Below are 21633 nucleotides of genomic sequence, written 5' to 3'. Positions count from 1 at the left end.
GAGGTTGCCAAAATGAATTACAGGCATAGGGAAGTAGGCAAAAGGAATGAGAATGGGTATAATATAGTTACAGGTTACAGGCAATGTGGTCTGGAGATTGCAAAGGCTGTGCACTTCCAGGACTCCATTGTTTCAGCAATAAGGTTGTCAATCTTTCCATGCTGAAAGGCAGTTCTCAGATAAGGAGAATGGACCACATTTGGAGGTTAACTCCAAGGTCCGGGGCCTACACTCTTAGCCAGGTCAAAATTTGCTTTCTTTAATCAGAACAAAAACAATCAAAATTAACTGAGCATGATTAATATTTCTTATAACTATAGCTAATCCCCACTATTCTATTGATATTTCTTCCTCCTTGCCCCTAAATCTTACAGATAATTTTTTAAAATCTAGAGAGTATAAGAAAAATGAAAATAGTTAAGAAGTAGAGAGACATTACTACTGGAAAATTAAAGTAATTAAATTCATAGACTTTTTGAGCATCAACCTAAGAAGGATTGAACATGGACAAAAAGAGAAGCCATCTGCAGGTATCCAAAATTCAGGGGGTCTGCTAAATTTCTCACCATTGCAAGTAGTGTCCAATTCTCAAAAGTAAGTTTAGTGACTTGGCCCTAACTATGCCCTCCATATTAGATACATTCAAGAATTCTCTTTGATTTTGTTTTATACTTAAAGAGGTTTTATGTGCAATAGCTTTGTGTTTTTAGGAAAAAAAGAAAAAGAAAAAAAGAAAAAGCTTTGTCCACTAAAAGGACATTTAAATGCTGGTCATTGTTCACTGAAGAGAACATTTAAATGCTGATCAAGAACATTCCTTCTGATTATCAATACTAACAATACATTGCAATGATTCTTTAGGTAATTATGCATAGTTTCACTTTTTATCTACATGTGAACATTCTAAGAACCCAAAACACTGAAAACTCTGTAAGCAGGTATCCATTATTTAATCACATACCTCGGGATTGGTGAGGTATATGATAGTCCCCATCCCTATTGGAATGAACAGTATGTGGGATTTTTGGATCCAGACTTAGACACAGAGTAGAAAATAGGAATCAATTATTAGAACCAGGTATTGATCGGGAATTGGTCTCAGGGCCACAACACAAGGTCAGTTCTCAGACTAGCAATGAAGGTGAATTAATATTTTTGCCAAGAACAAGTCAGAATAGATCCTTTAAACTGGGTCGAATCTCTGCTTGGAGCATATTGCCCAATTAGTGAAGAAAAGGGATAAAATGCTTAAGAATCCAAGCAGGGCTGGCCAAGTGGGGTTTTGCTCCCATCTATGTGGGGAGACAATTGAGCACTATAGATTTGAGCTGTTGTGATCAAGTTATACTACAAAATAAGTAAATTTTTGCAAATAGGTATTCCAATCTAGTTTTTCTTTAGGGGCTAGCTCCCAAATGTAAATCACATATTTAAGTCAATCTTCACCCCTCCATTTAGCAATAAAACAAAACATCCTTCAGAGCATTGGTCCCCGGAACATTGAAGAAAATTGCATTAAACTAGCAGTCCTTCCCCTGTGGCTGGCAGTTCCCAATCACCCAATTAGGGCAAGGCCCCAGGCTGGAATGGGAAACGGGGATGGGTGGCATTGAACACTGATGATGAAAGAAGGACACGGATGAGGGGGAAGGTGGGGAGGCGGGGAACTGTGCAGCACTAGGGTGTGGGTAGTGAGGAAGGAGGAGGTGGGGAGGCAGGGAACCTGATTGGCCCTTATCACCAGCCAGGCCTGGGGAACCCACCCCTGCACAAATTGCATGCACTGGGCCTTTAGTTTAATAACAAATAGAGTTTTTTTAAAAAAAAAGAAGCAAGGGGGCTTTTTGTTCTGTATTCTCCAAGTCATTGACTGCAAACAGTTCTTTAAATGAGAATTGGTAAAGGAACCCTCTTGCACTGCTGGTGAGGATGCAAACTAGTGCAGCCACTGTGGAGAACAGTATGGCATTTCCTCAAAAAATTAAAATTGGAACTTCCATTTGACCCAGTAATACCACTTCTAGGCATGTACCCCAAGAAAACAGAAACAGCAATCAGAAAGGATATATGCACTCCTATGTTCATAGCAGCACAATTCACCATAGCTAAGATTTGGAAACAGCCTAAGTGCCCATCAGCAGATGAGTGGATTAGGAAACTGTGGTACATCTACACAATGGAATTCTATGCTGCTGTAAAAAAGAAAGAATTCTACCATTTGCAACAAGATTGATGGAACTAGAGAGCATTATGCTAAGTGAAATAAGCCAGTCAGAGAAAGATAAATATCACATGATTTCACTCATTTTGTGGAATTTAATGAACAACATAAACTGATGAACAAAAATAGAACCAGAGACATAGAAGCATTGAACAGACTGCACAACCTATGAGGAAAGGTAGGGGGTGAGGAGGTAAGAGATCAACCAAAGGACTTGTATGCTAGCATATGAGCAAAATCACTGACACAGACACTAGGGGGGGTAAGGGCTTGTGCTTGGGGTGGGGGTGGAGGTGGTAGGGAAGAGGTCAATGGGGGGAAAGAGAGACTCCTGTAATGTTTTAAACAATAAAGAATTTAGGTGAGAGAGAGAGAGAGAGAGAACTGGAAACTCCAAAGCAAAATACTCCCTCCCATAATTTACTGAAGCACATAAAAAAAGGTTTAGGGAGAGGAACGAAAGATGGCGACTGTCAGGAAGGTAGGGAGAAAGAGTGTGAGAGAGTGAGGGAGCATTAGAGGAGTGTGTGGTTGTGTGGTTGGTGTGTGTGTGTGTGTGTGTGTGTGTGTGTATGAGCTAGGGACAGTTAGATTCTGCAGGACTTCCAAGGGGCTGCCAAAGCAGGCAGTCTTAGATGGCAGAGCCCAAGCACAACGCAGACACTTCTCAGCAGCCAGGGCGGGCACAGAGACTATGCCATCTTGAGAAACAGAGCTGCTTGAGACTAGGATCCTGGCCTCAGCACCACTTAGTCTGGTCTCAGATACAAACCAGGACCCTGCAGCCAGTGGGGACAGAGACCTTTGACCACAGCTGCAGACCAACAGACAGCAAGAATCCAGCCGCAGATTTCTTTGAGTCAAAGAGCCTATCCCTCTCCCTGCATGCTTGTAGGCAGCGCCACAGTAACTACGTAATAGACCCACCCTTCTCATAAACCACAGTGCCGCTACAGGAATTTGAGCCCGGGAGCACGAACACTGGGAATCTGTTCCCCGCAAGACATTGGGCAACCAAACTTGAAGCCCACGCAGGGTGGCAGTGCCACCTGATTTCGATTCTGGGCAAGCGCACAGGAAGTCTGTTTTCTGCAGCACAGGAACAGACCTCCTGTTGGCACACTGCTAGTGTGCAACCCAGTCCCCCAAGCTGACGGGGATCCCAATTCTCCAGACTGGAGGCAGCACTGAGCACCACTGAGTTGACTCTGTTTCTTATCACATGCGCCTGGGATCCCTGATTCCCAGTGCATTCGCACTAAGAACCGGTGACCCCAATTCATGGTGAATGCGCACACAGGGATCCTGGTTCTCAGCAAGAGGCCACTTGACTTTTGGTGCAGACACAGGGGAACTCTGACTCCTGGCATGCACTAGGGGACTCTGGTTTTTTGCACACGCCAACAGGGTCTCTGTTTCAGCGTAGTGCAGGTGGGGTCCCTGATTCTAAGTGCACACACAAGAACAAGATCATACTAAGCACTGGTAACACTGCCTCTGGGCGAGCCTGGTTCCCACCAATCCAGGGCAGCCACACGTCCTAGTGTCGGAGCACTTCAGTGACACCCGGGTGGTGCGAAGCTCCCCCTGCACACAGCGCAGGTCCACACAACTCAACTCAACGTTTGAACCTTCTGGTGATAGTCAGAATGGGGAAATGACACAATCCCCAGAGGAAAGAAAATGAGGAGTCGCCAAGAAAGGAAATTAGTGAAACTGAAGCATGCAACATGACCAAAAAACGAATTCAGAGTAATGGTCATGCAATTCATACATCAGATGGATGAGAAAATCAACAACCTATGCAAGAATCAGGAAGAAATGAAAAGTGATATAGCTACAATCAAAAACACCATGGAAAGTTGCAACAATAGACTAGAAGAAGCAGAGGACCAAATTAGTGAGTTAGAAGATCCGGTACAGAAACAAGCTCAATCTGAACAGCAACTGGAGAAAAATATTAAAAAGCAGGAGGAAAGCTTAAGGGAGCTTTGGGACAACATGAAACAAATAACATAGGTATAATAGGGCTGCCAGAAGGACAAGAAGAGCAGCAATTTTTAGAAAATTTATTTGAAGAAATAATAATAGAAGCCGAAACCGGTTTGGCTCAGTGGATAGAGTGTCAGCCTGAGGACTGAAAGGTCCTGGGTTCGATTCCGGTCAAGGGCATGTACCTTGGTTGCGGGTACATCCCCAATAGGGGGTGTGCAAGAGGCAGCTGATCCATGTTTCTCTTTCATTGATGTTTCTAGCTCTCTATCCCTCTCTCTTCCTCTGTGTAAAAAGTCAATAAAATATATTTTTTAAAAAGGAAAAAAAGCAAGTTTTCTTAAAAAAAAAAAAAAAAAGAAAGAAAGAAAGAAAGAAAGAAAGAAAGAAAGAAAGAAAGAATAATATAAAACTTCCCAGATAGGGGGAAGGAAAGAGTTACACAAATACAAAGTCCCAAGCAAGATCAATCCCAAAAGACCCACACCAAGACATGTCATAATTTCAATGGCAAATGTTAATGACAAAGAGAATATTAAAGGCTGCAAGAGAGAGACAAAAAATTACCTACAAAGGATCCCCCATCAGATTAGCAAATGAATTTTCAACAGAAACACATCAAACTAGAAGGGAAAGAGGTATACAAAGTGTTGCAAAGCAAAAGACTGAATCCAAGAATACTCTATCCAGCAAGACTGTCAATCAAAATTGAAGGGGAAATCAGGAGATTCACAGACAAAAAAAGGCTAAGGGAGTTTATCACCACCAAATCAACAATGCAAGAAATGCTAAAGGGAATGCTGTAAAAAGAAGAAATAAAAAGGTAAGAAGGAACACAGCACAAAAATAGAAATGACTACAAACAAGTACCTTTCAGTAATAGCTATAAACGTAAATAGAATAAATGCTCCAATCAAAAGACATCCAGTGGCTGAATGAATGTCTAAATAAAATAAATAAATAAATAACTCATATATATGCTGTCACCTCAGAACAAGGGACTCACACAGACTGAAAGTGAAGGGGTGGAAAAACATCTTTCAGGCAAATGTAAATGAAAAAAAAGCTGGGGTAGCAGTACTTACATATGGCAAAATAGACCTCAAAGTGAAGGCCATACAAGAGATAATGAAGGCCACTTCATAATACAAAAGGGATTGATACAACAACAGGATATAACCCTGATAAACATATATGCACCCAATGCAGGAGCACCCAAATACATAACAAAACTCCTGGAAGATATCAAGGGAGAGATTGACAACAATACAATCATAGTAGGGGACTTTAATACACCACTGACATCACAGGATAAATCCTCAAGACAAAAAAATCACCAAAGAAACAGCAATCCTAAATGACACACTAGATCAGATGGACTTAACTGACAACTTCAGAACATTTCACCCCAAAGCCACAGAATATACATTCTTCTCAAGTGCACATGGGACATTTTGAAAAATAGACCACATATTGGTCACAATCAAAGTCTCTCCAAATTCAAGAAGATTGAAATCATATCATGCATCTTCTCAGACCACAATGGCATAAAATTAGAAATAAACTACAATAAAAACAAGCCAAAAATCTCAAACATTTGGAAACTGAATAGCATGCTATTAAATGATTGGGTTATCGATGAGATCAAAGAAGAAATTAAAAACATCCTGGAAATTAATGACAATAAAAACACAACAATCAGAGATCTATCGGACACAATGGAAGTGGTTCTGAGAGGGAAGCTTTACAGGCCTATCTAAAAAAAAAAAAAAAAAAAAACAAGAAAAAATTGTAGTAAATCATCTAATTCTACAATTCAAAGAATTAGAAAGAGAGTAACAAGAAAAACCCAGTGTGAGCAGAAAGAAGGAGATAATAAATATCAGAGCAGAAATAAATGACATAGAGCCAAACAAAACAAAACAAAACAAAACAAAACAAAACAAACAAAACACACACACACACACACACACACACACACACAAAAGATCAATGAAATTAAGAGCTGGTTCTTTGAAAGGATAAACAAAATTGATGAATCTCTAGCCAGGTTCACCAAGAAGCAAAGGCAGAGGACTCAAATAAACAAAATTAGAAATGAGAGAGGCAAAATAACAACAGACCCCACAGAAATACAAAGGATTGTTAAAATAAATTCTACGGACAACTTAGAATGGTTTCACAGGGGAGTTATACCAAACACTTAAGGAAGAGCTAAAACCTATCCTCCTCAGACTATTCCAAAAATTTCAAGTGGAAGGAACACTTCCAAGCTCCTTCTATGAAGCCAGCATCACCCTAATACAAAAACCCGGTAAAGACAACACAATCAAAGAGAATTATAGGCCAATATTCCTCATGGACATAGATGCCAAAATCCTGAACAAAATTCTAGCAAATCGGATTCAGCAGTACATCAGAAAGATCATACACCATGACCAGGTAGGATTTATCCCAGGAATGCAAGGATGGTACAATATCTGCAAATCAATAAACGTGATACATCACATAAACAAATTGAGAGATAAAAGTCACATAGCCATATCAATTGATACAGAAAAAGCATTTGACAAAATCCAACACCCTTTCTTGATAAAAACTCTCAATAAAGTGGGAATAAAAGAATACCTCAACATAATAAAAGTCATTTATGACAAACCAAAGCCAATATCATACTCAATAGACAAAAACAAAACCATTTCCCCTAAGAACAGGAACAAGACAGGGATGTCCACTCTCACCGCTCCTATTTGACATAGTACTGGAAGTATTAGTCATTGCAATTAGACAAGAAGAAGGAATAAAAGTCATCCAAATTGGAAAAGAAGTAAAGCTGTCCTTATTTGCAGATGACATGATACTATAGATAAAAAACTCCAAAGACTCCATAAAAAAACTATTAGACTTAATAAATGAATTGGGCAATGTAGCAGGATACAAAATTAATGCCAAGAAATCTATGGCATTTCTATATACCAATGTGAACTTATAGAAAGAGGGACTAAAAAAGTAATCCCATTTACCATCATATCAAAAAACTTAAGGTACCTAGGAATAAACTTAACTAAGAAGGTAAAAGACCTATATGCAGAAAACTACAGGACACTGAAAAAAGAGATAGAGAAAGATATGAACAGATGGAAGAACATACGGTGTTCATGGATTGGTAGATTCAACATCATTAAAATGTCCATAATACCCAAAGCAATCTATAGATTCAATGCACTCCCCATTAAAATACCAACAACATATTTTACAGACCAGTATTATATAAAATGTTAAAGTGTCTTTTATAGAAGCAAGAAGTAAAAAAAAGATAAAAATGTAAATAATAAAATGGCAATACACACCTATCAATAATTGAACCTAAAAAATAGAATAAATGAAAAAGCAGACAAGAACAAGAACAGAAACAGTCTCATAGTTAAAGAGAACATTTTGATGGTTTCCAGATGGGTGAGATGTTGGAGGAATGGGTGAAAAGGTTAAGAGTTTAAGAAATACAAATTGGTAGTTACAGAATAGTCATGGGGATATAAAGTATAGCATAGGGAATATAATCAATAATATTTTAATAATGATGTATGGTATTAGATGGACACAGGATTTACCAGAATGATCACATAGTATGTTTATATACTATCTAATCACTGTGGTATACAGTTTAAACCAATATAATATTGTATATAAATTAAAAAATAAAAAATGAGTAAATGGCACAATAAATAAACAAATATATAAAGTTAATTTAAAAAAAATAAAAAGAATCTGGGCAGATGAGTGTTCATTCAAACATGATTCTAAATAAAGATGCTGGCTTTTTAAAGTAAATTCCTGTTTGTTTGTTTGTTTGTTTGTTTCCACGGGGCAGGTCATGTTTAAGAAAATATAAATAGGAATGAATGATTTCCACACACTAAGGTCAATCCCAGAAGCATTGAAATCTCAATGAAGGGAGCAGTGCAAACTGATTATGGGAATGCATGTAGCACACATGGATCAAAGTTTTACCTTTGAGTTTATCCTCAACAGAGCTATAGAATGTAAACTGCTGAGAATGTAAACTGCACATTCAGCTTAGCAGGATAAAGGATTTGTCTGACCTCATTGCTCAAAACAGCTCAAAAGGTCACATTTCCTGCTTTAGCTTTTCCTTCCTACACACAAAATTTCAGAAGTCACTGTGTGGCTGAGTTTCCTTTGGTGACAGAAAAAAATAGTCATTTTTGTTGCATGCAAGAACTGATCTGACCTATGTGGGAGTCTGAACTTGTTCTTTAGTAAATTTCCACCTTTGCTATACCATCTTCTGTCCATGGATTCATTCTTTGACTCCAGTGGACAAAGAATCCAAGATTTGAAAGATCAGTTGGGAGCCAAAAACCAGGTATTACTGGCTTTATTGGGAGAAAGACCTGCTGGGCTGTCTCTGGAGGGGAGAGCAGCAACTAGTGCAGAAGTGAGCACTCCTTTTGAGGGGAGGAATGAGGGCTTAGGGTATTTGGTGGGTGCTGATTAATGGCTTAATGTATGGTCCATATAAGGTACATACATGGCACTCAGGTACTTATGACCAAGAGCTTAGCGTATTTGGCAGGTGCTGATTGGTGAATCAATGTATAGTCCATATAAAGTATTATATGTGAAAGAAAAGAGCCACATGCTAACCTGACAAGCTCAGGGAAGGCCTGCGTGGCACTCTTGCAAACTCAGAGACCTAAAAAAACACACAAAAGATGGTTTAAAAATTAAATGTCTAACTACAAAGAGGTTATAGTGGGTAGTCATGTCCCAGATATTTCACCTGACAAAGATCAACTTTGATCTAGTTTACTGAGCCCATCTGCCTTCCTGCATCTGAGATAACATATCTGTGAGATGTCAGGGTAACTTGTAACTTCCTTTTTACCCTGGGCCCTTCAGGGCACAACAAATGACCCTGAGACATTCCCTCATTGTTATTGTTATCAAATTAATTGTCAACTGTTAATTACATTAGAGTATCCTGTATCCATCTCTGTAAAAGAAGCTCATGTCCATCATTTAACCTTTTGCCCTATCCCAGAGATTTCCCCTCTTCGTTTTGTCCCTCCTCCCTAATCTATCACCAATGAATTTCATGTAACTAACCTATGTCCCTTTCCTTTGATTGCAATGTATAAATATAAAAATGTAACTCGCCATTGTCCAGAGCATTATCTCAATCCGTTGAGGTTCTGCTTCCCGGCATGTCGACAGTTTGGCTCAAATAAACTCACAAAAATTCTTTATAGGTTTCAATGTTTTTTTTTCGTTAACAGGTACATAGTTAGGCACTCAGTTACATCATGTTTATTGTTACTCCACCCACCAGTTGGGGGAAGGGAGGATCTATCAGGTTCCAGTCCAAAATCCTATATCAACAGGAATGTTATAAGCCTAAGCAAGTGAAAAACAACAATCCCTACATCTCTCTTTTTTCAGGTAGGGAAGGTGAGCAAGGGGCTGACCCTTCATCTCTCAACTTCAGGAAAGTTTCTGTTGATAAATCAGCTGACAATCATATGGGTGTTCTTTTGTAGGTAACTACCTGCTTTTCTCTTGCTGCTTTTAATATTCTCTCTTTATCTTTTGCTCTTGGCATTTAAATTATTATGTGTCTTGGTGTCGTCCTCTTTGGATTCCTTTTGTTTGGGGTTCTGTGCATTTCTTGGACTTATAAGTCTATTTCTTTCACCAGGTGGGGGAAGTTTTCTGTTGTTATTTCTTCAAATAGTTTTTCAATATCTTGTTCTCTCTCTCTTCTTCTGGCACTCCCATAATTCTAATGTTGGTATGCTTGAAGTTGTCCCAGAGGCTCCTTGCACTATCTTCATATTTTTGGATTCTTTTTTCTTTTTTCTTTTCCAGTTGGATGTTTTTTGCTTTTTTGTATTTCAAATCTTTGACTTGATTCTTGCAACCTCTAATCTGCTATTGAATATCTGTATATTATTCTTTATTTCAGCTGGTATTCTTAATTTCTAGTTGGTCCTTTTTCATATCCTCGAGAGTATCACTAAATTTATTGGCTGTTTATAGAAAATTTATGATAAACTTTATAATAGTTTTAAACTCTATATCCACCATTTCTTTCATTTGTGAGCTATTTCTTTGTCTCTGCTGCTTACCAGTGTTGATAGAGTGGCTCTGCGTGCTAGGTGTCCTATAGGGTCCAGTGGCTGAACCTCCCCAGTTACCTGAGGTGGACTCTCTTGGTTCATTCCTTTGTGTGCTGTGGGCACAATCTTGTTGTAGATAAGCCTTGATTTTTGTTGATATCACTGGGAAGAATTGACCTTCAGGCCAATTGGCTGTGAGAATCAGCTGTGTCTATGATGGGAGAACTTCTATGCTGGAGACACCTTTATGAGGCCAGACTTGCTTCAGTGGGGTTTTGGTGCTCACTGAGTCTGCCCCCTGAATGTGTCCCTTATGGATCTGAGGAGTTGTAATCTGGATGGTCCCACTCTAATCCCTGGATCCACTGTCTCTTGGATCTCTAAGTAGGTGCTAATTTAGCCTCTGCCTAAGGCCATCTAGCAGGAGCTATGGAGATATGTGCAGATTCCTCTTCTTTGTTTGGGTTTGGAGGTGCCTAGGTGAAGCAATGCAAACTGAAGTGAGGCCTTGGGCCTTCTTTTGGATGTTCTGGGTTTTTCTGACCCAGCTTCAATTTGTTAGGCAATTTTAAATTTCAAAGGACCAGGCCATTCATATGCAAAAGCCTCTTCGCACAGCTTGGGTAGGGCAGGGTCTCAGGGAATCCACAGGGCAGAGCAAACAGCTATGGCTATTCCAGAACCCTGCCCTAAGAGACCCCTGGGTCTCAGTGTCCCTTGGTAATTGCTGCAAGCACCTCTGAAAGAAAGCTGCCCTCAAGTTCTGCCTGCTGCCAGACAGTCCAGTTTCTCCCCATATGAGTCTAGGTTCCCAGAGTCTCACCCAGAACTGGAGTTCAGAGCAGTCAGGAGCTTGTGCCTCCCTCTGATTGAAAAGACAGCTGCATACTCAGTTGCCAGCCCTTTCCGCCCACATGCACCTCCATACCTCTGCACTTTACTTCTGCAGCTCCTCTGAGACTCATTTTGCTTTTTTTCTTTCCTTCTAGTTGTAGAATTTCCACTCAGCCAGCCTTCCTGTGGTTCTGGATGATTCTGTTTTGTCTTTTAGTTTTAATTTTGAAGTGGTTGTGCAAGGCAGCAAGTTCAAGTGTTTACCTATGCCAGCATCTTGGTTTCCTCCTGCATCAGTTTTTTTTATTATTATTTTTAATCTATCAAATGAGGATTAATATTGGCATCTACTTCATAGAGTGGTTATAAGAGTTAAATTAAATAAGAGGGTTAATGGGGATATTATAGGTTCTTTTGTAGTAACCTAAAACTCCCAATATTTTAGTGACCTAATCTGACAAAAACTTACTTTTTGCTCATGTCACAGTTTAAGGTGGTACAGGTGGCTTTCTTCCTAGGCTGCTCGAGGACCTGGGCCACTGGCATCTGGGAGTCTTTGATTGCTGATAACTGGAGGAGTGACATTGGCTCATTACTGCTTTGGCTTCAAAGTGACTATGTCCTCTCTGGTTATGGTCCATTAGAAATAAGCATGTGTAGAGTTAGAGTTTGGGGGCTGGGGGGAAGGTCACTGCAGGGTCACTGTTTAATGATTAAAGCTGTGACCAGGTTTAAGAGAAACTACAGGGCTACTACCAGCTCAGTTCAGGTCCTGAATTTTCAGTATCTGAAACTGTTACCAGACAAACAATGTGTCTGTGCTGCCTGTCACTACTCGGGCCAATGAAGCAGAGACAGGATTGAGTCAGATATGAGTGCTTATTCTAGTACTGCTGACAGTATGAGAGAGCAGCAGGTCAGTCACAGAAATCTGCTTTGCACCCCACCATAAGCTAAAGAAAACTTAGGCAAAAGGGCAGTTTACAGATATGCAAAAGGACTAGGGGGTGTTCAAATGACTTAGTGATATGCAAGGGTTGGGGTTACATGGGGAAATAGCAAAAAAGAGTGCCAGATGGGCAGTTAACAAGTAAGCAGGCTGGAGGGTTGCAAAGCCCTGCAGGTTTGCTACAGGGGCTGGAGACCTTCAAAGGGCTGGCCATTCTGGTTTCTGCAGCATACTAATTTTTTCATGATAATTGGCAGCTCCAAATAGGGAGGAAGGACTTCATTTTCAGGTCAGCTCCAGCCAGGGTAGAATATGCCTTCTTTAATGAGAATAAAACAATCATCATTAATAGAGTAAGAGTAATATTTTTTCAGTGCTAACTGGTTCCCCAAATTATATTGCTGCCCCCTTTCAAAACTGAGGAGGGGATATAAGATAAGAGGTAGGAATAAATAACCTAGCCTCTCTCTCCCCTGTCCTAACTTTTACTGTTGCCTCCCAGGGGTCGAACAGAGGGGAGCCTGGGTGATACCCTCTATTCAGGGTCAGTTTCCTGGGGTTCCAGGGCCCAGAGGAAAAATAGATCTGGAGCAGCAAATGGAGAATGCCTGGCAGAATATGCAGAAGACAGCAATGTGCTAAGCACATAGCTGGCATTAACAATAAGAAAGAATGAATGAATACATGAAAAAAATTTTTTTTAAGTTTCTTGTGTTTATTGATGTTTTCACAGTTAACTTTACCTCTGACTAAAAGCAATTCACATTTGCTAAAGAGAATTTTTCTCTCTATAACACCAGTTTTTTCAACAAGGGCTCAGTATCCAAAGATCAACTGTCCTTCCTCTCTCCTAAAAGATGAGCATAATGGGAAGAATAGTGTTTTGTTCACCCAGACAGAAACATTGTTAGACCTGCCTCAAAGCACTTTATCTGTTTGGCAAGCAATTACAACCTAACTTAGGACTAATGACACAGTTACACTGATAACTGCTGTGACTGTTTTCATTCTTTAACTTGCCAACAAGATCCTCTGGTCTTTTATCTTCTGGTCCCCTTTCTCCAAATCCCAAACTTCCCTCCACTCTGGTCTCCCAGTACCTTTCTGGACAACCCGATCCTACCAAGAACTCTGAAATATTCTTACCCAGTAAGAGCGGAGAAATGGGAACTGTGATATTCTGAAGCAGAGGATATTGTGAACAAGCTCTCTAGGTGTTTGTGTTTGGTTTTGCTAAATAATAGACTGGATTCGGTGCCAGTAAAAATTGGGGAAGCATAGTTTTTGATGTTTACTCATATATAGTTTCTCATTCTGCACATAAATGAGCTGTTCCAGGAGTCAAACTCATTTCTTGTTTCTTTTCTACAATTATGTATTTTTTTAATGTCAGAAACTCATAGAAGTTTTAAAGTTAAAGAAGATTTAGAAATCATTTTACCTAACCTCCTTGTACACCATCAATACCTTAGAGACCTTGGGATTCATCTCTGCTTGAAACCTTTCAGTGACAGGCAACTCTCTGATACTAATGTCAGCAGCACTTTTTTGTGTGTTTTGAGCCAGGTATAGTGTTTGCCAGCATTATATCAGTAAGTGCTCAAAACTCTCTGAGGTAGCTACAATTATTAAGCCTAATCACAAATCAGGAAACCAAAGCACAGAGAAGTAACTTCTCCAATGATACACAGCTAAACTGCTGTGGTTTAGGGGCAGTGGAGCCAGGAGCAGAGCCCAGTTTTTGTTTTGATTTGGTTTGATCCTTTTGTTAATCATCACCTAAGGATATACATTTTTTTGTATTGATTTTTCAGAGAGTGGAAGGGAGAGAGGGAGGGAGGGAGGAAGAGAAAAAGAGAGAGAAACATTGATGTGGAAGAGACACATAGATTGGCTGCCTCCTGCACATGCCTGAATGGGGCCTAGGATCAAACCTGCAACTTAAGTACATGTCCCTGACTAGGAATCAAACCTGAGACTCTTTAGTGTGAGGGCTGATGCTTTAATCACTGAGACACACTGGCCAGGGCCAGAGCCCAGTTCTTTTTACTTTAGGCCCCGGGCTTTTTCTGCTACACTGTGCTATGGACAGGCGGATGGTGAAAAAAGGAGATATTGCCGGGACCGGTTTGGCTCAGTGGATAGAATGTCGGCCTGCGGACTGAAAGGTCCCAGGTTTGATTCCGGTCTAGGGCATGTACCTTGGTTGCAGGCACATCCCCAGTGTGGGGTGTGCAGGAGGCAGCTGGTCGATGTTTCTCTCTCATCGATGTTTCTAACTCTCTGTCCCTCTCAATTCCTCTCTGTGTAAAATCAATAAAATATATTTTTTTTTAAAAAAGGAGATATCATCCTAACCTCATTTCCATACTACTTCCTGTTCCAGTGCATCATGGCTTCCTAAACTGTTGCATTTAGGAGGTTCAGCCTTCCTAATAAACTTGTCCCAAGCTTACTCCTCAAATCTGAAACCCAATGAGGAATTCTGTCTCCATCAACTTGACACTTGATCTGAGCCCCAACTAGTACTGGTCCTGTTTTTTCAGCAGTGTTCCTGGAACTGAATCTTAGGGGCAATGAGCAGATCAGATAAAAGGAAAGCTAGAGCCTTCATCATTATACAGTGGTACAATGATGCTTCAATTTGGTCCACAGGATGCCAAACAGCTGCTTCCAAATATCCAGATGTTTGGCATCATATAGAACAAAATTTTGGTTCATTGGCCAAATATTTTGTTGGCATCTAATCAATCAACACGTGGTATAATGTTTTGGTATCCTGCAGACACTATATTTTCTTATAAATTATTAGATTTTAATATTTCAGCTTTCAAAAAGTATCCCACAACAAAAGCTCCCAATACTAATTTCCAGAGTAAAAATCTTTTCAAGCCACTCACCGATCTGACAAAGAGAAAAAAGTCTCCCACATTTTGCAAACTCTTTAATCAGCTGAACACGTATACATCAAAGTCCAACATGTTCAATTGAATTATGAGATTGTTACAAAAAAAAAAAAAATTTGATCTTCCTTAGTATGATGAAGCCTAAACTAATGTAAACAAGACATGTTTTAACTTCCTTTAGTCTCTCTTTTTTAATTTATTATTTTTAATTGAGGTATAATTGATATATAACATTGTATAACATAATTATTCAGTATTTGTATATATTGTAAAATGATTTCAATAAGTGTATTTAACATTCATCACCATATATAGTTACAAAATTTTTTTCTCTTGTAATGAGAACTTTTAAGATTTACTGACTTAGCAACTTTTCAATGTCTTTGGTTTTCTATCCTGTACTTAACATAGTTTATTCATTGAAAATTATTTCACCGTGATTTCTAATTGTTTTCTCTTACCAATTTACCTGAAAACACATTTTCCAGATAATTAGCCATGACTTCACTTCAGTGAACAAGATTTTTAAGCTTTCTCTCTAGGACTGGTGATAGCTTTTTATTTCTTGGGAAATCCTAGATACACCCTAAGTGTCTTTACTCCCTTTGGAGCCATCAACCTACTGCTACACAAGTTATTTATAGTATCTACTTAGATTTCAGCTATCACTATGTTTTTCAGACTATGCTAAGTGCTTTACAGACATGACTCACTTAATTCTTACAAGCAGACTTTTTAGTATAAACCATTGAGCACCAATTTACAAGTGAGGAAACTGCATCTTAGAGAGAATGATCAGTTTTCTCAAGGTCATACAGCTGCTGGACATCAGGGCTGGGTCCCTAAACCCTAGCCTAACTGCCTCCAGAGCCCATGTGCTTAACCTCCTCACTCTTCTCTAGATTTAAAGCGATCGTGCTCAAACACAGGATGGAATCCGCTGGTCCAGAGCACAAGGCCCCTTCCAGGATGGCCTTTACCTGTCTTCAGGTAGCCTGTCCTATTATTCCTATCATGCACCCTGAGGTTCAGCCCCACAAACTGCAAGCCTTCCCTTCAAGCACCATACTTTTTTCACTCCTCCCTACATTTGCACACTCTGCTCTCCACACACGGAGCATTGTATATGTCCAAAATAACAATCTGCAAGCCTATCTTTCCATGGGAAAATTCCCACTCATCTCGCAAAACACACTCAAAAGTTAACTCCTCCCTGAAGTCCACTTGACCCCATCCTGGATTCTCTCTTCTTCCAGAACCACCTTTCTTGGTTACAGGACCTAACATATTTATTGTCTTTGGAGGGCTGCTGACAGATTTGAAGTCACCTGTTTGCTTGTGTGGCTCTCTCCCCAGCCAGGAGCTTCCTGAGGATAAAACTGATTTCATCTCTGTGTCTCTAGGCTAGGGCATGGTACAATAGGCTTTCAATTAGTGTTTATTAAATAAGATGACCTACACGTGCACAAGTTGTAAAGATGTGTGAGAGATTACTAACATTTAACACCTCCATGGATTTCAAAATATTCTTATGTTGTGCCTCTATAGATTTCTTAAAATGGTGCTCAGTTCTTTTCTTCACAATCCTCTGGGCAGAGAGTTTCTGCTTTTTCTTCCGTGTGGACTGTGAAATTAGCCTTTAATGAAAGAGAGAAATACACACACAGAGACAGAGAGCTCTATCTCTCTGCACCTCAATCCCAAAGTTCCAGGGAAGGACTCCATTGACACAGTCCTGGCACTAGGACCGTTACTACCAATCATCACATTTTTCTAAGAAGCTGCTCCCACAATAACCATGTGACTGGGAGGAAGAGAGAGCTCCATTGAATCAGACTGGGTGTGAGGTGTCAAGCAAAGAAAACAACAGATGTCTACAACAGTCCACTAAGATGAATGGTTGAAAAACAATATTTTACTAGAGTTAGCAAAACCTTGTTTATGCAGTCATTTCTCTCAAAGTTTTGGAGATTTTAATACAAGCCTCTTAAGAACCAAAAGGTCACCAAAACTCGGAGAAATTCCTTTCTAAAGGGAATTTTTGAGATATTCAGGAGCATAAAAGCCTTTTCCGAGTTTTCAAGCTACCCCATCTAAGGAGCTGTAAAGGTCCTTTACTCATAAAGCCAGAGAGCTCTGCTTATTGACATTGAGACTTGTGCCACCGGCAGAAGTTACTAGGCAGTTAGTTAGGGTCTAAAAGTATAATCTTGTCAACACCAACAAATGCAAAGCAAATGGCATCTAAAAGTGCTGTTAGCACTGGGCTCACTTAAGTAATCATCCTGTGGCATGTATTCGAGAATGGATTACTTAATCTTTCTGTCTTTCTTCTCACAACTGCACAAATAAATAAATAAATAAGCCATCTTCACTGAGTTGATAGGATAACCAAGTAAAATAAAATGTAAAAAGCTCTAAGTTATACAAATATTATTGTGTTACTTTGGGGGGAATGGAATTCCATTTAGAATGGAATGATAAGTTTTGAGTTGAATGAATTTTTTAAAATTCTAGTCTAATTTCTGTTAGTGTTGTCTGTGTTTAAAATACATTTTAAACAGCCTTTCCTTAAAATGAAAGAAAAAAAGTTCTGTCTCTCTTCATTCACAGATGTCCTTATCCTGGGACAAGCTATGGGATTCTTGCCCCTTTCCCTGAGTCTTATGGAATTTTGTAAGTCTTCATGGAATCCTGAGCCCAGTGAAGATATTGGAACATAAAATTGTCCAAATGTTAAATGGACTTAAAAATACTGCATTTTAAATAGACATGGGAGCCTGGATATAGGACACAAGTGGGCAAGTGGGAACAATTCCCATTTTTTCCTCTGTCTACCATCTATCTGCCCATTTTCTGATGTATTACCCAAACATCCTCTGGGAGATCTCCTCCTTCCCTTCTCAGTCTACATATTCCAGGTGGAGATGCACTGGAGCGGGTTATCCAGGTTTAAATCAATCAGCAGATCTGTCAAGAACTATGAAGGCTCTGAGATTGTATTCTACTTATGAGAAATCAAGAAAGCCTGCTACCATATTATGGATGCTGACAGAGAACATAAGATTACTCGACAAAAACACAGACACAAATGTATTATCCTTAGCAGAAGCAGTCACCAGAGTGTCAGCATATTTTCACTGGTCTCACAAGTTTCAATTCCACAGGGTGACAAAAAGGGCCACATGACATCTGTACATGTAGTGGGTTGTATAAAGGCAGATGAACTTACTACTGAGGGTCCGGAACATTTGAGCAAGCAGAGAACAATTTGTCAGCAATAAGTCAGCCTTTTTACCCTTGTTCCCTCATGCAAGCTATAGTCAAACTGTGGGGCAGTGACCTACTCAGTTGCCTAGGGACTAGCTACAGAGCTGTTCAGGAGAAGGAGAAAAATAAATAAAAGAAGATATAAACAAATGGAAGAAAATATCAAGTTCATGGGTTGGTAGAATTAACATAATTAAAATGTTTATACTACCCAAAACAATCTATAGATTCAGTGCAATCCCTATTAAAATACCAAGAGCATATTTCCCAGTTCTAGAACAAATACTCCAAAATTCATATGGAACCAAAAAGAACCCAGAGAGCCATAGCAATCTTCAGAAAGAAGAACAAAATTGAAGGGATCACAATACCAAATATCACATTATACTGCAAAGCCACTGTAATCAAAATAGCCTAGTACTGGCACAAGAACAGGCACACAGATCAATAGAAGAGAACGGAGAACCAAGAAATTGACCTAAGACATTATGCTCAATTTATATTTGACAAAGGAGGAAAGAGTATACTATGCAGTAAAAACAGTCTCTTCAATAAATGCATTGAGAAATTTGGACTGGTACATGCAAAAAAATGAAACTAGATCACCAACTTAAACCATACACAAGTATAAACTCAAAATGGATAAAAGACTTAAATATCAATTGTGAAACCATAAAAATCATAGAAGAAATCATAAGTAGCAAAGTATCAGACATTTCATGTAGTAGAATTTTCACAGGTACATCTTCTAGGGCAAGAGAAAAATAAAAGGAAAAATAAAGAAATGGGACTACATCAGACTTCGCGGAACTGGAGCGCTGGTCGCGCAGGCCCTGAGGGCCCGCGGCCCCAGGGCGGCGGCCGCGGTGCGCTCCATGGCGTCAGGAGGTGGTGTTCCTACTGATGACGAACAGGCGACTGGGCTGGAGCGGGAGGTCATGTTGGCTGCACGGAAGGGACTGGACCCATACAATATGCTAGCCCCCAAGGCGGCTTCAGGGACCAAGGAAGACCCTAATTTAGTCCCTTCCATCACCAACAAGCGAATAGTGGGCTGCATTTGTGAAGAGGACAACAGCGCTGTCATCTGGTTCTGGGTGCACAAAGGCGAGACCCAGCGATGCCCTAGCTGTGGAACCCATTATAAGCTGGTGCCCCACCAGTTGTCCCACTGAGCCCCTGCACTAACTCACTCAACATGTGCTGTAAAGTTTGTTTCCCATAAAGACAAGCCATTGCTTTGGCTCCTCCCAAAAAAAAAAAAAAAAAAAAAAAAAAAAAAAAAATAAAGAAATGGGACTACATCAAAGTAAAAAGTTGCTGCACAGCAAAGAAACCAGCACCAAAATTAAAAGGGAATCCATTATATTGGAGAACATATTTTTCAATGATACATCTGACAAGGGATTAATTTTAAAAATATATATAGTACTCAGACAATTCCACAAAAGGAAAACTAACAACTCAATAATAAAAAATAAATGGGCAGAAGACCTGAATAGACACTCCTCCAAAGAATATAAATATGAGCTAGAGTCATATGAAAATATTTTCAACACCAATAATCATAGAGAGATGCAAATTAAAACAGCAATGAGGTACCACCTCACATCTGCCAGATTTGCTATCATCAATATATCAACAAACAAAATGTGCTTGTGAGGATGTAGAGAAAAAGAAACCCTGTACATTGTTGGTGGGAATATAGATTTATAAAACCACTATTGAAAACAGTGTGGAGTTTTCTCAAAAAATTAAAATGGAAACTGCCATTAGACCCAGTGATCCCACTTCTAACAATATATCCCAAGAAGCCTGAACACCAATCAGAAATAATGCATGTATCCTTATGTTCATCGCAACACTATTTATAATATCTAAGATCTGGAAACAGCTCAAGTACCCATCAGTAAACAAGTGGATATAAAAACTATGGTACATTTATACAATGGAATATTATGCAGCTGTAAAAAAGAAGGATCTGTTACCCTTTGAAAGACCTGGAGAGTATTATGCTAAATTAAATAAGCCAGTTAAAGAGAAGTATCACATGATCTCACTAATATATGAATCTAATTAACAAAATAAACTGATGAACAAAATGGTCCAGAGACTTTGAAGTATGCAGCAGACTGATGTATTTCAGAAGTATGGGCAGGGTGGAAAGAGATTAACCAAAAAACTTATATGCATATATGCATAGCGCATGGATATAGACAATAGTGTGTTGAAGGCAATTAGGTTCTGGGGAGGGGCTAGGAGCAGAATAAAGGAGGACATCTTTAATACTTTCAACAATGAAGATAAATAAAAAGTAAATAAAGACACAGAGAATCTTAAAAGAAGCAAGATAAAAGCAGTTAGTTAACTACAAGGGAGTTCCCATAAGACTGTCAGCTGATTCTTTACCAGGAATGTTATAGGCCAGAATGGCAAGAAATATTGAAAATGATAAAAGCCAACCAAGAACCACCAACTTACACCATACACAAAAATAAACTTAAAATGGATAAAGAACTTAAACATAAGAGAGGAAACCATAAAAATACTAGAGGAATCCCTGGGTAGCAAAATCTCAGATATATGCAGAAGCAATTTCTTCACCAATACAGCTCCTAGGGCAATGGAAACTGAAGAGAAAATAAACAAATGGGATTGCATCAAAATAAAAAGCTTCTGCACAGCAAAAGAAACGATCAACAAAACAATAAGAAATCCCACTGTACTGGAGAAAATATTTGCAAATGTTATTACTGATAAAGGTTTAATCTCCAACATTTACAGGGAACTTATACAACATAACAAAAGGAAGATAAGTGATCCAATAAAAAAAAAAAAATGAGCAACAGACCTAAATAGATACTTTTCAAAAGAAGCCAAAAGGAAGACCTAGAGATATATGAAAACAAGTTCAAAGTCACTAATTATCTGAGAGATACAAATCAAAACCACAATGCGGTATGATCTCACACCTGTCAGAATGGCTATCCTCAATAAATCAACAAAGGACAAGTGCTGGCATGGATGCAGAGAAAAAGGAACCCTCGTGCACTGCTGGTGGGAATGCAGACTGGTGCAGCCACTGTGGAGAACAGTATGGCATTTCCTCAAAAAACTAAAAATGGAACTCCCATTTGACCCAGTAATCCCACTTCTAGAAATATATCCCAAGAAACTAGAAACACCAATCAGAAAGGATATATGCACCCCTATATTCATAGCAGCACAATTCACCATAGCTAAGATTTGGAAACAGCCTAAATCCCCATCAGCAGAGTGGATTAGAAAACTATGGTACATATCTATACAATGGAACACTAC

General features: G+C 39.3%; 1 protein-coding gene and 1 long non-coding RNA gene across 2 annotated transcripts; both read left to right on the top strand.

The window, feature by feature from the left end:
* Nucleotides 1–458: 458 nt before the first annotated feature.
* LOC123653247 lies at nucleotides 459–861 on the top strand. The gene is made up of 2 exons (XR_006742920.1): nucleotides 459–594; nucleotides 756–861. It is a non-coding gene; the product is annotated as an uncharacterized LOC123653247 (long non-coding RNA).
* Nucleotides 862–19108: 18247 nt separating this feature from the next.
* Nucleotides 19109–19532, top strand: LOC118729608 (cytochrome c oxidase subunit 5B, mitochondrial). Its single transcript, XM_036457080.2, has one exon. It carries the CDS (start codon nucleotides 19188–19190, stop codon nucleotides 19485–19487), a length of 300 nt encoding a protein of 99 aa, XP_036312973.2. The 5' UTR covers nucleotides 19109–19187; the 3' UTR covers nucleotides 19488–19532.
* Nucleotides 19533–21633: the final 2101 nt, after the last annotated feature.

Source organism: Pipistrellus kuhlii, unplaced genomic scaffold, assembly GCF_014108245.1.
Source record: "Pipistrellus kuhlii isolate mPipKuh1 unplaced genomic scaffold, mPipKuh1.p scaffold_m20_p_3, whole genome shotgun sequence".
NCBI classification, from domain to species: domain Eukaryota; kingdom Metazoa; phylum Chordata; class Mammalia; order Chiroptera; family Vespertilionidae; genus Pipistrellus; species Pipistrellus kuhlii.
Note: the sequence above shows the minus strand (reverse complement) of the source record. Positions and strands in the feature narration are given on the sequence as shown.